Genomic DNA, 14,141 nt, shown 5'->3' with positions numbered 1-14,141 from the left:
GAAAGAGTATTATTTGTAATTGCGGATTTTCTCTTTGTAGTGTAGTCGGTGTGACCTAAAAATCTTAATATGATTGCATCTTTATTTACTGTTCTTGGATCGATTTCCCTACAGAAATTTCATAAAATAAGTCATTAATCCATCGAAAAAAAGAAGAAGTTATTAATCTATGCATAAAAAAAGTCATTATTCTATGCCCTAACTCTTAAAAATTAGTAAGTCATTAAGAGTTCGTTCTCAATTTGGCTTGGTTTCATACAAGTCTTGAGCCAAGAATTGAACCAAATTTGATTGATTCTCCATTTTCTTAACCCAGACTGAACCAAAATTTATTCCAAATCAAACCAAACCAGCCCAAAATCATCAGTTTGGCTCGGTTCTTGTTTTGAAGCAGACCGAGTTGCACCCCTAGGTGCAGTGTTGTTCTCAGCGATGCCACCTGTTAGGGATATCAATTTGGCCCACAGGCCCAACCCAGTCCCCATCTCACCCGATAACTCCTCCCATCACACAACATTAGATCATTTGCCTTGAAATATGCATAATCATAAATCTTTTTCTTGTGTATCCTGAGGCAAATGTTCTACGATTCTGTGATGGGGGCGTCAGATTGTCACAACTCAAAATATAACTAAGACACACCATAAAATAACAAATTTACTCCATCTCTAACAAGTTTTCAATTTTTTTTTATTATTTAAAATCCATGTGCAAGTTGGGATACTTTTACATTGCAGTAGTTTGGGCATTTTAGGGATGGCAATTCTATAACATTACAAAACCCAAACCATCACTTGCACTTTCTCTCCTCTCCTTTATGCATTCTATAAATTTGCATACACTTTGCAGAAACTTCTAATTAATATACATACATCTGAAAAAGAAAAGTAAAACCTTTGTTTTCTTTTGCTAGACACAAGTGTAAACCAAAAAATTATATACAAGAAACTACCATTATACAAGTATTAGAGAGTGGAGTCGTGTTACTTTGATGAAAGCCATGATTCATCATATTATGTGGCCAAGACCCAACTCATCTTCAATGTCATCGCCGTCTTCAAACAGCTTTAGGAAACGTGCTTGATCATGATCCCTCTTTCTTTTCTGCCAGTATTTATATGCAGCTACTGCTGCAAGAATGGTTATAGATGCGACTAAAACACTGATTATGATCACTAAGACGACATTCATTCTTCTTTCTTTAGTCACTCCATCGTCATAGCCAGAAGTATGATTAGAACCTACAAGCATAAGCAAAGATAACAACCATTTAGAATGAATAAAAACCTACACACATGCAACATGTTTCATGCTTTTGTGTTTTACCCTACACATGGTCTGGCTAGATTGATTCGATGTTTCAAACAGTTCAATTAGGAAAGGTTACTCATCTTTACTATTATAATGAGAGAAGGCGGAGTAGAAGTGGTTCGACACCAAGATTTGGATCTCAAAATGCCCCCACCTTTACATTTTATATAATTAGGGTCATTTTGTTCAAAAATCAAGAAAATGGCAACCCACGTGAGTTTATAATCACAGTGGTTAGTTTTCGAAATTGCAAAAATATCCTTTTCAATATGTAATCTTCAAAAACTGTTTGAACAATATTTTAATTTACAAATAAGCCATTTTGATATATGTGCATTTGCACATGCCACCTTCTAGTATAAATAAGGCAAACTTCCATTTTCTACAATCCATTGCAGTGGCTTATACATAGTTGAACCATTTTCATTTTTGGCTCTAGTGTGGAAGATTAAGAGCTGATCATATGACTTTTGGGCTGTGAACCATCCAAGAGGCCATACCGATTGAAATTCCAGATAGGTAGCATTAATGCATTTATTTATTTATTTTTTTAATTTTTAATTTGATAGGTGTAAGTGTGAAGGCAGAGTTTTGATCTCTGGTCCATGGTAAAAACACACAAACTTTATCACCACTCCAAGGATTGCTACATATGAACAAACTGAAGTATGCAGTGGAACTCACCTGTTCCAGATGGCATGCAATGAGGGCATGAAAAAGTAGCATTGAATTCCTTGTCCTTGAAATGGGCATATTTGCCATCAGGAGCCATAAAATCAGAAGGACAGAACTCCCACTCATCAAATACGTCGTCTGGTTTAAAGGTGTCCTTCTCATAGAGCCCACACCGCTTACATTTCGTATCTGCAAATTCTGTCAGTGGCTGCAAGCATTGCATGCATGCTGTTAGTTGGAAAATTATCACATAAATGATGATGGTGAATGCAGGTTGAAGAACTAAAGAATTGAAGAACTAAAGAATTGACCTCAAAAAGAAACCCATTAATATGTTGGATTCAACTATATTTTTGTGGTTGATTAAGCCATACACTCGTGTTTTTAGGACTAATGACTTGACTTCTACGTTTATATCTTCATTAGTACTTTGTTAAAATAGGTTTAAATGTGAAGGCAGAGTTTTGGTTCCAGGTTGGCGGTATTACTACACAGAATTCACCACCTCACCAAGGTGGAACCTTCATATTGTAACTAGTACTTTTCCATGTTCTCTAACAGAAAGAATGACTGCTACAACTAGGAAATTTTGAGGCATACTAAGCCGCTTAATAGTTCTTTGCATGCAGGTTGTACTACTTGCATGCATTATGGCAGAACCCCAATGTTTCAAATATATATACTAGAGTTCACCCGTCCTATCGTACAAAAATCCTCTTTGGGATTGAGGGGGTAAAAGCGGAAAAAAATAAAGTTAAGGGATATTATTAAAAAGATTTGAAGTTAAAGGTAAAAGCTATTATTAATGGATATTGGTATCTCTCCAAGGGAGGTAAGGTAACATTGATCAAAAGCACGTTGTCTAGCATTCCTATTTATTTTCTTTCCCTTTTCTCTATGCCGAAATACGCAGAGATTAGGATAGAAAGACTCACGAAAGATTTTTTGTGGAATGATAAGCATGGAGGTAGGAATTACCATTTGGTTAAGTGGAAGTTCATTTGCACCCCAAAGAGGAATGGCGGTTTAGGGATTAGAGGACTGAAGTTAATTTCCCTTGATGCTTGAAGGGTGGGCTTACACCATCTTCTCTAATAGAAGAAGACATATTTGGGCTATTCTTCTAGCGACTATTGCTTGGGGTCTTTGGAAAGAAACAATAGGGTGTTCCAGGGCAAGGAGAACAAGTCCTATACGATGTACATGGAGATTTTAGGGCTGTTGTATTTTTGGACTAAGTTAAGCCAAGATTTCGCTGGGATCTCTTTCGAAGATTTCGTTTTTAGATGGGATAATTTGTGTAATTAGTAGTCTTTTTTTTCTTGCTTTTATTGTATTGTTTTTCTGCTTGAGGGCTTTTTCGACTTCCATTGTTTCCTTTTTTCTTCTTTTGATATTTATAAAATCTTATATTTATAAAAAAAAAAAAGAAGGTAAAAGATGAAAAACAATAAAGTAGGTTAAAGGAATAAAAGAGGAAATATAATAAAGTTAGAAAGGTGAAGAGGAAATGTAATAAAGTAGGACCCACAAAAATTGTAGTTGGATTGTTTATCCTAACTGGATAAAAGTTTGTCTCCCATAAAAGTGGGTCCTACAGTTGTGTTTTATTATATAGACTAGAGTTCGCATGTGCCGTTATTTGGGATTAAGGGGGTGAAAGTGGGAAAAAATAAAGTTACAAAGTATTATAATTTTTTTTTTTTTGAGGTTAAGGGGTAAAAGATGAAAAATAATAAGGTGCGTTAAAGGAGTAAAAGAGGAAATATAGTAAAATTAGAAGGGGTGAAGAGGAAAGGCAATAAAGTGGCCTCGACAAAAATTGTAGTTGGATGGGGTATTTATCCTAGCTGAATGGAAGTTTGTCCCCCACAAAAGTGGGCCCTACAGTTGAATTTTATATATATATATATATATATATATATATATATATTATCTTTTTAAAGTGTGGTCCTAAAGGGAAAAAAAGCGTGGTAAGAGACATAATATTATCTTTTTAAACAGTCCCTTAAATTTTAAAGATTTTCATGAACAACTTTACTACAAACCTGCCAAGATTCTTCACCCCTAAAAGAATATAAGAGGTCTGTTTCTTTCACATCAGGCAAAATTGTCTTGTTCTCTCCTTTACAATGAAAATAAACTGTAGGTTTAAAATTTAACCACTCGTGAGTTTTAAATATCTGAATAGACTTAAGTGTAACAACTCCCAATGAAAAGATTCCTGCAAAAAGAGACAACATTACCAATAAGACCTTTTGAAAAGATAATGTCATTATCCCACAAAGCCACAACCTTCAGTAAGAAATAATAAAGCTTTGAATTCAAAGTATAGCTTCTAGTATAACATAAGAATAAATTCCAAATGGATCAAAAACATGGAATCAATCACCTAAAATTCTTTCCATATGAAAGTCCTCTACATTAATAAACCAACCCTGCATGTAATTTGTTTTTACACCCTAATTCTGAATTTTCTTCTCTTTTGATATGTGACTCTGAAAAAAAAAATTGCAATTATAAAGTTGGATTTTGAAAACAATAAAAGATACCACTTACTCCCTAAGAGAACTTGAATTTCAAAGAAACATAACCAGAATAAGATTCATTAGAGATAATTGAAAACCCCACTCAATTCAACAAGCGACTAGGGTAATTATATACATCCACTCCCTATTCTAACCTTTATATGGTCTCTGGTTCCTAACTGTCACGGTCCCACTGTTGTGTTACTGGCTGGACATGGAAAGGGCTATGAAGACCAAGTAAGGTTGAAGTGAAGCTGTCATATTGCGGGGTGGAATAATAGGGAGGAGATTCTCACATTGGGCATGAGAACATTAAAGCTTGGGTTATAAGAACAAACATGTTTTAAAGCAGTGTGGGCTTCGACATAAAGTGAACAATATCATATTGTTGTGGGCCTAGGGCGTTACACTAACCATACCTTCTAGTTTTCAATCCTCACCTTGGCCTCTCAGATTTCACTTGTGCTCTTAATCACACTTCATGCATCACATGAACCAACTATAAAGAAATACCAACCTAAACCAAAGTGAAAGTGAGCACAAACTTTTTTTAAGTAAATTATTTATTCATGAAAGGGCATGCCCGAAAGAGTATAAAAGGGAAAAATTGGGGCAAGGACTAGGGAAAGTGAGCAAGACCCACATCCCACTCTCATGACATGCTACAACTCGTAAGCAAAATCCCTCCACCGGAAGACTCAATTTTCAGAGCTTAAACTCCTGAACCCTAGAAGAGATTGTAACCAAATAAAAATACGAGCTTAATTTTGGAGTGAGCAATATGCCAATGAGGCCTACTACTTCACAGTGCACTCTTATCTTCCAACCCAATAATCAAAATTGACTCTCTCTCTCTCTCTAACCATTATTTTCCATCTTTGGAAAAAATAGACATCTAGCCATACTAACCAAGTTCAGATTTGGCAATTATTTGATGGTGCGTCCGGGAAATTTTTGGGGATTATACAAATGATGTTTTTAGGTTTCTTCCAAAATACCCATCAACTTCAACCTCCATTAAACCCCTGTATTGTTCTTGATCTTTGAGGGTTGAAGAAGATAGAATCTTAAAGTTGAGTTTAGAAAAAATCACCGAATTTTCTGATGGTGCATCCAACTACTATGTAATTGCAACTGTATAAATAACTTGGGGATTATACCAATGATGTTTTTTGGTTTGTTCCCAAATACCCATCAACTTCAACCTCACCAAAAACCCTATCTTGTTCATGAGATTGGAAGGTTGTAGAAGATAAAATCTAGCTATTATGTAATTGAAGCTATCTAAATTACTTGTACAAGATTCATACATTCAGATAAAGAAACCCAAATAAATAAATACCTCACACAACAAAAAATTAAGAAACCCGAATCAATTCTTTAGAGGAGAAATCTATAAGCTCAATTATATGATTCATTATAATTTAATTCATATTTAATTCGCAAATCGAATAGATAAGGCTTATAATAAAGGAAAAAAAATGAAGGTTCAAAAGCAAGAATTTTACTCTTGACTCTTAAGTGACAATAAAACCCCTAATTTGAGAAAAATCCCCACTAGGGTTAGCGTTGTTTTCAATAAAATCCCTAATTTGGAGGAAAAAAAAATTACCTGGAAGAAAGAACAGAAAGATCGAATAGAGAAGAAGAAGTAGACGAACTAGACGAGCACTCGTATTAAACAGAAACTGAGTCGCCATAACAATTTTCCCCTCTCAAGATCGATTGTTAATTCAGACTTCGATCATCGAAGAACAGATGCGCCATGAGAGAGAAACTCATTGTCTCTTCGCGAGGGAATGTCCGAAACTCCGAATCAGTCGCGTGTTGGGGAGTTAATGGGTCGGTTCGGTTCGGGTCAGGTCGGAATCAGCTCTATCATCTGCGCCTCTGTACGAGTTCAACAACTTAGAGTTCACACAAATCAGGCCCAAGTCCAGTCCATTTGATCACAGATTTAAAATTTTGGTTTGAAAACGATGGTTTGATTTTGAGAGCTGCTATTGGCATCCCAACTTTTACTTATTACACCCCAATTTCTTAAATTATTTATCACTCTTTGTTTAAGATTAAACTCACCATTTGAAGATTACAAAAGTTTGGTTCAAGTAATTACCTCAACATTACACCCTAATTTAAGATTAAACTCACCATTGGAAGATTACAAAAGTTTGGTTCAAGTTATTATCTCAACATTACAAAACATTATAACACATTCAATCAAATTCATCAGTTGTTTACAATTAGGATTAGACTCATATAAAATCCTAAATCTAGCAAATAGAAATAGACAGAAAGAGAGAACCCTAACTTTTACTTATTCTCAACCATTGCTTTTATATTTATTTTATTTTAATTGGGGTGTAACAAGTAAAAGCTGAGGTGCCAATAGCAGCTCTCTTGATTTTTCTAAGAGTCATGCTAGAGTGACCTCAAGATTTGGACCCCATATGGCATATCTTGACGTGAAAGTAGATAGAAACCATAGATGCTTTTTCACTCATATCTCGAGGAAAAGCACCGGTGGTTCCCATACACTTTCACGTTAGGATGTGCGATGTGCGGTCCAATCTTGGGGTCACTTGAGCATTATTCTTTTCCTAACCTATATTCCATTATCTTCTATTTCTCCAAAAATCATATATTTCCTTTGAAGTTTGAAGGTTCAAGTACATGGAATGTTACGGTTGAAGATGAGGGTAAATTTTTTTTCCAAGAATTTGAACATGACTGATTTGGGAAATAAATTTTGAGATAAATGATACTGAACTATTAAAGAGTTTACATTGAAAACAGTAATTTAGTATAATTCCATGGAAAAACTGATCCTTACATTGTCAGTAAGAAGCTATAATGGAGGAGGAAGTTTATGTCAGGTTGGCAATTGATGCTAAAACTTCTTCACATCCTAATTAACATGAATCTTTTTTGCTCAATCGATCCCAAGTTTTTTTGATAGTTTATGTTCATTTTCAGTAAGAAAATAACTTTCCAAATTAAGGATTTTTGAAATGCGCTTGATTCTGTCCTCTCTTCCTTTTCAGCCAGTATCTATAAGTAGCTACTGCTGTAAGCATGGATACAGTTGAAACTAAAAAACTGATTATGATCACTACGATGACATTCGTTCTCCTTTCTTTAGCCACTCCATCATCATAGCCAAAAGTATGATTAGAACCTACAAGAACAAGCAAAGATAATAACCATTTAGATTAAATAAATATAAATATATAATTAAAAATGAATTGAAATCTTACACACATGTAACAAGTTTCATGCTTTCGAGACAGACCATACACATGGCCTGGCTAGATTGATTCTATGTTTCAAGTGTGTGTGAGTGTTAAGTATGTTCGATGATGTGGACCAATAAGACACCTCCATGTGGCCACTAAGACAAGAAATTGTTGAGTCAGGAAAGACACTTGTCATGTTTTCAAAGTCAGTAAACCCACTCAATGGACGAGTGGTTTAGCCGAGACATCCATATAGACTTTATCATAGTCCCACATCGCCCACCTGAGGTGGCACCTTCACATTGCTACATATAAATAAACTGAAGTATGTGTTAGCACAGTCCCACCTCGCCTGGGTACTCTTGGGATGTGCAATGTATAAAGCGGGGTCAATCCTCTCTTTGCAAGCCGGTTTTCAAGGATGAGTTAGGCCCATGGGCTTTAACAGTATGTAGTGGGACTCACCTGTTCCAGTAGGCATGCAATGAGGACATGAAAAAGTAGCATTGAATTCCTTGTCCTTGAAACGGGCATATTTGCCATTAGGAGCCATAAAATCAGATGGACAGAACTCCCACTCATCAAATACATCATCTAGTTTTAAGGTTCCCTTCTCATAGAACCCACACCGCTTACATTTCGTATCTGCAAACTCCGTCAGTGGCTGCAAGCATTGCATGCGTGCCGTTAGTTGGTAAATTATCACATAAACAATGACGATGACAAATGCAGGCTGAAGAACCGAAGAAAAGACCTCCAGAAGAAACCCAATAAATGTTGGATTCAACTATATTTTTGTGGTTGATTAAGCCATACACTCGTGTTTCTAGGAATAATGACTTGACTTCTACGTTAATATCTTGATTGTTACTTTTTTAAAATTGGTTTAAGTGTGAAGGTGGATTTTTGATTCCAAGTCTGTGGTATTACTACACACATGATCTTTTGAAACAGTTCCTTAACAAGTGACAAATTTTAAAGTTTTCTACGAATCACTTTACAACAAACCTGCCAGGATTCTTCATCCTTAAAAGAATATAAGAGGTCTATTTCCTTCACATCGGGCAAAATAGTCTTGTTCTCTCCTTTACAATGAAAATAAACGGTAGGTTTGAAATTTAGCCACTCGTGAGTTTGAAATATTTGAATGGACTTTAGAGTAACAACTCCTGATGAAAAGATTCCTGCAAAACGAGACATCACTAATCAGACCTTTTGGAAAGATAATGTCATTATCCCACAAAGCCCTAAATCTTCAGTGAGAAATAATAAAATCTTTGAATTCAAAGTGTACCTTCTCATATAATGTAAGAATTAATTCCGTTAATTAGACTGTTTAAAAGCAGGGCTTAGACCCATAGTTCAATGGCATGACACATTGCAAGGCAACTTTGAGGTCGTGGGTTCAAGTCCAGCTTACCCATAAATAAATAAAAGAATTAATTCAGGATGGATTAAAAATATGGATAAATCACAAACAAAATTTTCATATGGAAGTCCTCTACAATGATCAACTAACCCTGAGTGTTATTTGTTTGAATACCCTAGTTCTGATTTTTTTCCCCATTCGATAAATGACTCTGAAAAGGATTTGCAATTATGAACTGGAATTTTGAAAAATTATAAACTCCACTTCATCCCAAGAGACTCAAATTTCAAAGAAACGTAACCGGAATAAGATTCATAAGAGAGTTGAAAACCCCACTCATACATGGTCTCTTGTTACTGACCATGCCTTCCAATTGTCAATCTTTGCCCTGGCCTCTCAGATTTCACTCAAGTTCTTAATCACACTTCATGCATCATGTGAACCAACTATTTCTTTTCCCGATAAGTACATAAACCAAACAAACCAAAGTGAAGAAAATCGCTTAAGCTCCTCAATATAATTTATCCTAACCACAAACTTTTTTTTAATAAAAGTAATTTGTTTATTGATGAAAGGGCATTCCCAAAGAGCATATGACCATTTATGGATATACGGTGCGAAATGGTACAAGGAATAAGGCAAGTGAGTAAGTTCCAGACCCCATCCTTACATATGATGTTACAACTCATAAGGAAAAAATGAAAAAAAAAAAAAAACGAGCTTCAAATCTCAAACTCCCAAACCCAAGAGGAGACTATGACCAAATACAAATACGAGCTTTACTAGTAAGTAATATGCCAACAAGATCTACTACTTCTTAGTGCACAATCTTATCTACCAACCAAATAATCAAAATTGACTCTCAAAAAAAAAAAAAAAACTCAAGTAAATAAATATTTCCATTTTCAGAAAAACACAAGGACATCTAGCCACAATAACCAAGTTCGGATTCAGAAATTATTCGACAGGGGTCCGGAGATGTTTCAAGGATTATACAAATGATGTTTTTGGGTGTCTTCCCAAATACCCATCAACTTCTACTTCTCTAAAAATCCTACCTTGTTCTTCATATTTGAAGGCTGAAGAAGATAGAATCTTGAGGTTGAGTTTGGAAAAATTCACCAAAATTTCTGACAGTACTTCCGGCTAGTACGTAATTGTAACTATCTAAATAACCTGGGATTATACAAATGATGATTGTGGGTTTCTTCCAAAATACCCATCAACTTCGACTTCTCTAAAAATCATATCTTGTTCTTGAGATTTGAAGGTTGGACAAATTCGCCGAATTTTGGGACAGTGGATTGTAATTGGAGCTATCTAAATAACTTGTACAAGATTCATACATTCAGGTAAAGAAACCCAAATAAATAAAAACCTCAAACAACAATAAATTAAGAAACCCAAATGAATTCTTTAGAGGAGAAATCTCTGAGCTCGATTATATGATTGTTATTGATTCATCATAATTTAATTCATATTTGATTCGCAAATCGAATGGATGAAAAATATAATAGTAAGAAAATGATCACTCTTGAGTGGAAATAAAGACCCTAATTTGGAGAAAAAACTTACCCGGAAGAAAGCACAGAGAGATCAAATAGAGAAGATGAAGTAGAAGAACAGGACGAGCTTTCGAATTAATCAGAAAATGAGTCGCCATTGCGATTTTCTCTTCTCAAGATTGATTGATCGATTGATTAATAGTTCAGTCTTCGATCATCAGAGAGAGTGTAAGATACTGAGAGAGAGAGAGAGAGAGAGAGAGAGAGAGAGAGGGAGAGCGACGTTGACGCTCTGCGTTTTGGGAAAGTTCAAATGTTTTTGTTGGGGTGTTAATGGATCCGGTCGGGTCAGGCTATAATGGACTCCGTCATCTGGGCCTCTAACCGATTCCAATCCCAAAGTTTTGGAATCCATACAAGTCAGGCCCAAGTCCAGTCCATCGGATCACATTTTTAAAATTTCTCCGAGAGTCAGTCTTCAATCCATCGTTTTCTAACAAAAATTCAATTATCTTCTATTTCGCCAAAAATCTTATTCAAGAATTTGAAAATGACTGATTTGGGGAAGAAAAATCAAGGGCTTTATTTTTTTCCAAGTGGTTGAAGACAATGGCATTAAGGTCATCCCTAATAAGTCTATCAGGAAATACTGAGGTCAAGGGGGCATGTCATCAGTTGAAAACACAGGGGTATCTCAATCATTCCCCAAAATGTGGAGGGGGTATATCTAAATCACCCTGATCCATGGCTTAAGCTACTTGATTCATAAAATATAATTAAACTACCTGGGCTAATTCCATCTGTATTTTTATTAAATCGAATTAGTCCAAAACTACAATGTTCAGAATAGAGCTGTTAATGGGCCATGATTAGGCCTTCCTGGCCCACATAGACTGGGTTTGGTTAGGATTTCTAGGCTTGTTAAGGTATTGAGCCAGGATTGCACTGGTTTGTGTTTAGGGCTGGACCGACCCGTAGCTAGACCCAAATTTATGTGGGGTGAACCGGGCCTGGACCTAAGCCATCTTGTTATTTGGCCCAGTTTGATTGTTAAATGGACGAGTTCAGTCCAATATTGTTCGACACTCATCTAATATCATAGGCGGTTTGGATATCCAGTCGTAAGAGCAACTCCAGCACAATACCCTTCCCTCTAACCATCAGCTTCCAACTGCCGATATGGGTAATGGAGTCCGAAAATTTCGACTCCAACGCAAGACCCATCCCTCACCATTTTTTGGGTTTAGACATTTTCGATACCCAAAAAACATACTCCCACTTCGTTACCCATCCTTTTTGGAGGAAAAAAATTCAGGCATTTATGTTGTAAAAAAGTTAATTTCACATAATTTTAAATCTGACTTGAATTAAAAAATTATTAAATAATTTAAGTGTAGCATAGTTGGAGTGCATGTCACATGGATACCCATAATTGCTACCCAGTATACCTAAAAGACTCATTTATGGGTATGGTAGAGGGTATTGTGTTGGAGACATGGTTTCAAAACTCGTCCAAGACCGAGATGTATTGCTCGAGTCGTCTCGGTATCAGGCATGGATGAGATGGACGGACAAGTCAATTTTTCAGACGAGATTTAAACCTCACGTTCATTTTTCATTATTTTTTTTTAATGAGACGTCTCAAACCTATCAAAAAACTATTCTGAGATGACTTTGTATCTGGCATGGATGAAACGGATGTGAAATTGAGTTTTAAAACCATAGTTGGAGATGCTCTAAGCCAACATTATGAGATCAATAACTCGTTAATGACGGGAAATAAAACCCAGGCCTATGGAACCACCACTCATGGATTTTACCAATTAAGCTACCTGCCACCTTCAAATATACATTAAAGTTATCAATACACACCAAATTTTAATGTTTAAGCGCATAACTAGGCCGAGTTTTTTATTTGACTAAATAGCTTTCAAATCTAGTCAACTTGATAAATGTACTCTTTTCAAATTTGTATTCTTCGTTACCTTGAAATTCCATTGATTTGACCTTGACCCAAACTGGAAATGATAAGATCAAAAGGATCACATTTTGAGTTTAGCCCTGCTTATTTGCATCACAAACCATTGTAAACACAAAATTTTGCATTTACTCGATTTTATGTAATTTTGCAGTTCGAGTGTTTGATTGTGTCCAATGCAGAATTTTGTGCTTGCTTAGTTATTTACAACCCTATTACACACAACATACACATTATTTAAATTAAAGGCCGTAGACTTAGTGGGTAAGCATATATGGTCCCGACAAGAATCAACAAAGCCACCCTCCTCACATCTAGGGTTACTCACCTCCAAAGATTGTCGTAATAGCATAATAGTAGCCTTTAACTTATAAATTCAAGATTCTATTATCTCTTAAAATATAAGCTTCCCTTTTGTTATTAAATAACATGAAAATCCAAATGCTACACAATAGATAATTGTAAAGGCAATATCATGGCTTGTAAAGCCAAACAAACACTTTAAAAGAGTTCAAAGTGAGTGAGAATGAGATGATTGCCTTTGCTAGCTCAATCTTTGTTGTTTGTACCGCGCGCGTGCATATATATATATATAGCTAACTACTTTTTAGAAACTAGTGGACATTGTAGGCCTTTGTTTAATTTAAAACAATTTGTTTAGTTAATTAAGTCCAAAAACATTAAAAGAAACTTGGTTTGTGTAGCATTTCTTTTACATTATAGTATTATTACCTAGTTGCCTAGATGAATGAGGAAATACAAACTTTTTCGTTTAGCCGATTATGAAATTTTGAGATGAGACTTTAATGATGATGATGATGAACTATAAAAGAGTTTATGTTGAAATCCCACTTTGCAAAAAATTAATAAAATGAAGTTCCACTTCCGAAAGAAAAATTTTAGGGTTTGACAAATGACATAAATGGGAAAAGTTTTCCTAGGGATTTCATTGGAAAACTGAGCCTTATTAATCATAAAAGAAACCTCGTTTGTGTAATATTTCTTTTCGTATCATGTTCACAGTATCAAGCTAAAATGGAGGAAGTTTATGTCAGGTTGGCAATCAATGTAATAGTTTTTTATTTGTTCAAAACTTTTTATGACGTGGGTTGCGGGCCTGTAGATCTGACTAGCATGGGTGAGGCAACTAGCCACTTAGAACTCCATATCTTGCCCAAATCCCTCGAGTACATGCAATACCCCCACAAACTACACATACCTGACAAGTAAGAATAAATCCCCATGGATGGCCAACTAGTGGGCTTGAACTCAAAATCTTTTCCCTGATACCTTGGCCATTGAACCCAACTCACGTTGGTAAAAACTTCTTAATGTTTCTTTTGTAGAAACATGATTTTTTTCACTCAATCAATCCCAAAATTTTGAGATAAGCGTTTGATGATGTCGAAATTATAGTTTATGTTCGATTTCACAAAGATTATCACTTTTCACATTCAAAGTGATCTTTGAGTATGCAAGAGTTACCATTAGGGAACTTTTTCTTGCAGCTTTGGGATTAACCTGTTAAATAAATACAAA

General features: G+C 35.4%; 1 protein-coding gene across 1 annotated transcript; it reads right to left on the bottom strand.

Annotated features, from left to right (window-relative positions):
- Positions 1-667: 667 nt before the first annotated feature.
- On the bottom strand, positions 668-10,903 carry LOC147399885 (uncharacterized). The gene is made up of 8 exons (XM_086446557.1): positions 10,695-10,903; positions 8,759-8,934; positions 8,216-8,414; positions 7,514-7,692; positions 6,127-6,202; positions 4,035-4,210; positions 1,996-2,194; positions 668-1,241 (listed from the first exon to the last, which is right to left on the bottom strand). Exons 1-8 carry the CDS (start codon positions 10,780-10,782, stop codon positions 1,009-1,011), a joined length of 1,326 nt encoding a protein of 441 aa, XP_086302683.1. The 5' UTR covers positions 10,783-10,903; the 3' UTR covers positions 668-1,008.
- Between the last annotated feature and the right edge of the window lie 3,238 nt (positions 10,904-14,141).

Source organism: Akebia trifoliata, chromosome 6, assembly GCF_017979445.1.
Source record: "Akebia trifoliata isolate Shusen 1 chromosome 6, ASM1797944v1, whole genome shotgun sequence".
Taxonomy (NCBI): Eukaryota; Viridiplantae; Streptophyta; class Magnoliopsida; order Ranunculales; family Lardizabalaceae; genus Akebia; species Akebia trifoliata.
Note: the sequence above shows the minus strand (reverse complement) of the source record. Positions and strands in the feature narration are given on the sequence as shown.